General features: G+C 40.3%; 1 protein-coding gene and 1 long non-coding RNA gene across 2 annotated transcripts in view; one reads left to right on the top strand and one right to left on the bottom strand.

Annotated features, from left to right (window-relative positions):
* The window catches only part of LOC116090214, an 81,957-nt gene that overhangs the window by 25,087 nt on the left and 54,295 nt on the right, over nt 1–2,575 (bottom strand). The gene's annotated exons all lie outside the window — the stretch shown is intronic.
* Nucleotides 1–2,575, top strand: part of Ly75 (lymphocyte antigen 75) — a 93,609-nt gene that overhangs the window by 75,370 nt on the left and 15,664 nt on the right. The window contains exon 30 of the mRNA XM_031370368.1: nt 1,455–1,681. Within this exon, the coding sequence (XP_031226228.1) occupies nt 1,455–1,681 (227 nt within the window). The remainder of the gene's footprint in view (nt 1–1,454; nt 1,682–2,575) is intronic.

The raw sequence follows: 2,575 nt of genomic DNA, 5'->3' as shown, positions 1-2,575 counted from the left end.
AGTTTTGAAGTTATCTGGTTGTCTTATTTTTCCTGTGATTAAACCGTGATTTTGTTTTGTTTTGTTTTTGGTGTTTTCGAGACAGGGTTTCTCTGTGTAGTCCTAGCTGTCCTGGAACTCACTCTGTAGACCAGACTGGCCTTGAACTCAGAAATCCACCTGCCTCTGCCTCCCAAGTGCTGGGATTAAAGGCGTGCGCCACCACCGCCCGGCAAAACCGTGATTTTGAGTTTGGGGGAAGGTGTCATTTTTACCATAGCCTGTGAATGACAGATGCTATTAACATCACTGCTGATTTCAGCACTGATTTCTCTGGTCGAAGCTGCGATGTTAATTTCTCAATTATAAAATTTCTCGTTGTCTTCTATTCATGTTATATACCCTCTGTAAAGATGTTACTGTGCACAGTCCACAGACACAGGAGGAGCGGCTTATCCTCCATCTTTGGGGTGGGGTAGAGAATCTATGTGGTTAGTTGGAATCCTGTACAAGATATTTGTCCTCATTTTAAAATTCATTCAGTCTTTTATTTATACCCTCATTACCATAGGTTTGCTGTTCAGTTACTGATTTGATTTTTAAAAATATGTGTGTGTGGGTGTGTGTGCACACACACATGTGCATACATAGCTAAGAAAGGACAAACACAGGAGTTCATCTGTGTTTATGTGGGGTTGAACTCCAGTTATCAGGCTGGCACAACAAATGCTTTTATGCATGGAGCCATAAAAAGACTCTCTAACCCGAGTCTTTCTTTTTATTCTTACCCCTCTGTAACTACTGCAGACTCTTAGTTGAGTTTTATACATTAAAGCCAGTGCTGTCTGTCTCTAATCCCAGCACTTAGCAGCAGACAGGAGTTCCAAGAGTTCAAGATCAAAAGTTCAAGGATAGCCTCAGCTACATAGTGACTTTGTGGCCAGCTTGAGACACCTGAGAATTTGTCTTGAAAACAAACAGACAGACAAAAACTGGTACTTTGGATGTTATCCAACACATCACACAAATCACTGACCTGTGCAGGTTCAGCTTGTTCCAGTTTAAGTACAAGAAGTTCTTTCCTTGGACTCCAGTGTCCTGTGGGAATTCAGTCGTTTCTGTTTCAGTATTGATTTGCTTATTTTCAACATGTCCTTACTCTCTGGATATCTTCTTTCTCCTTAGTCTTCCCCTACACTGCAGACCTGAGTTTTTGTCAAGCAATATTTCTGACCCCTTCCCCAATGTAGGTAACTGTCTCCTTTACAGTCAGTCTCACATACCCAAACAGTTAATAACTTTACCATCACATCAAACATTTTTTTAAGTCAACATGACAACTATCGTACTTGAGAGCCTTTTCTATGTGCTGTGAAGACAGGAAAAGCAACGTTTGCATTTGCCTTCTTGTGCTATTGTGTTTGTGTATTTGAAACTCTTAGCACTTATTAGCCCTTTTATTTTTGATGTTATAGTTGACTACGAGGACAAATACAATAGCACCCTGCCACAGTTCATTCCGTATGAGGATGGCATCTACAATGTTATTCAGAAGAAGGTGACATGGTATGAAGCATTGAAAGCATGCTCTCAAAGTGGCGGACAGTTGGCAAGTGTTCACAACCCAAATGGGAAACTCTTTCTGGAAGACATTGTGAACCGTGATGGATTCCCTCTCTGGGTTGGCCTCTCAAGCCATGATGTAAGTCCCATTTTGCTTCCAGAAATTTCCCAAGGCTGTAGCTTTGAAAAATGGAGATTTTACCATAAGATACTAACCTAAAATATAATACTGGATTAGTTCCTACTGGTTTCTTGCCTTTTATAGCATGGAATAAATAAAATACAGAATGCAAGTGGCCTGGCCAACCCAGGGGTTCAGTGGGTTAATAACTCAACAGTATCACTTGTAGGCTGTTTGATTTGGAGTTATTTTGTTGTGGATCTAGTGATCAATCTCCTGTGCTCCACCTCTGAGCTTCGTCCTTGGTCCCTAAAGCTTGTTTGGGAAGGACCAGTTGGAAAGCTTCTATAAAGTAAACAGCATAGAACCAGAGAATCCTAAAGTTCAGTATTAACGGCACATCAGTCACTTATGTGGTAGCTGACAGTTAATGAGTTATTTAAACTTTATAATCCTATTTTGCATCAGTAAAATCAGCTAATAGTGTTTTCTTTCATATTTTAACACAAAAATACATATAACAGGCAACCAAAATTCTTAATATGGTCAGGACCTATAGGGTGAGAAGGTCTTGGGTTTGGGAGGGGAGGACACAGGAAGACTTGAAGAGGGGGTGGGCAGGGCTGGAAATGATGCAAATACAGCACCCAGCTTTGAAATTCTTTAAAAATGATGAATATGTTGATAACACATTTTGGTATCATTATTTGAATTCTATTATCTATTATGTATGTACTTCTAATAATGTCTGGTATGCCAAAATAGCAGTCCATTGAGTGCTGTGGGCCTCGTTAACTAATCTTTAGAAAAGAATGGCGAAAAATAAAATGAGCCAAAGAAGGATAAAGGGAGGGAAAGAGAGAGGGAAGGAAGGAAGGAAGGAAGGAAGGAAGGAAGGGAGGGAGGGAGGGA

The sequence above is a fragment of the Mastomys coucha genome, unplaced genomic scaffold (genome assembly GCF_008632895.1).
Source record: "Mastomys coucha isolate ucsf_1 unplaced genomic scaffold, UCSF_Mcou_1 pScaffold15, whole genome shotgun sequence".
In the NCBI taxonomy this organism is placed as follows: domain Eukaryota; kingdom Metazoa; phylum Chordata; class Mammalia; order Rodentia; family Muridae; genus Mastomys; species Mastomys coucha.
Note: the sequence above shows the minus strand (reverse complement) of the source record. Positions and strands in the feature narration are given on the sequence as shown.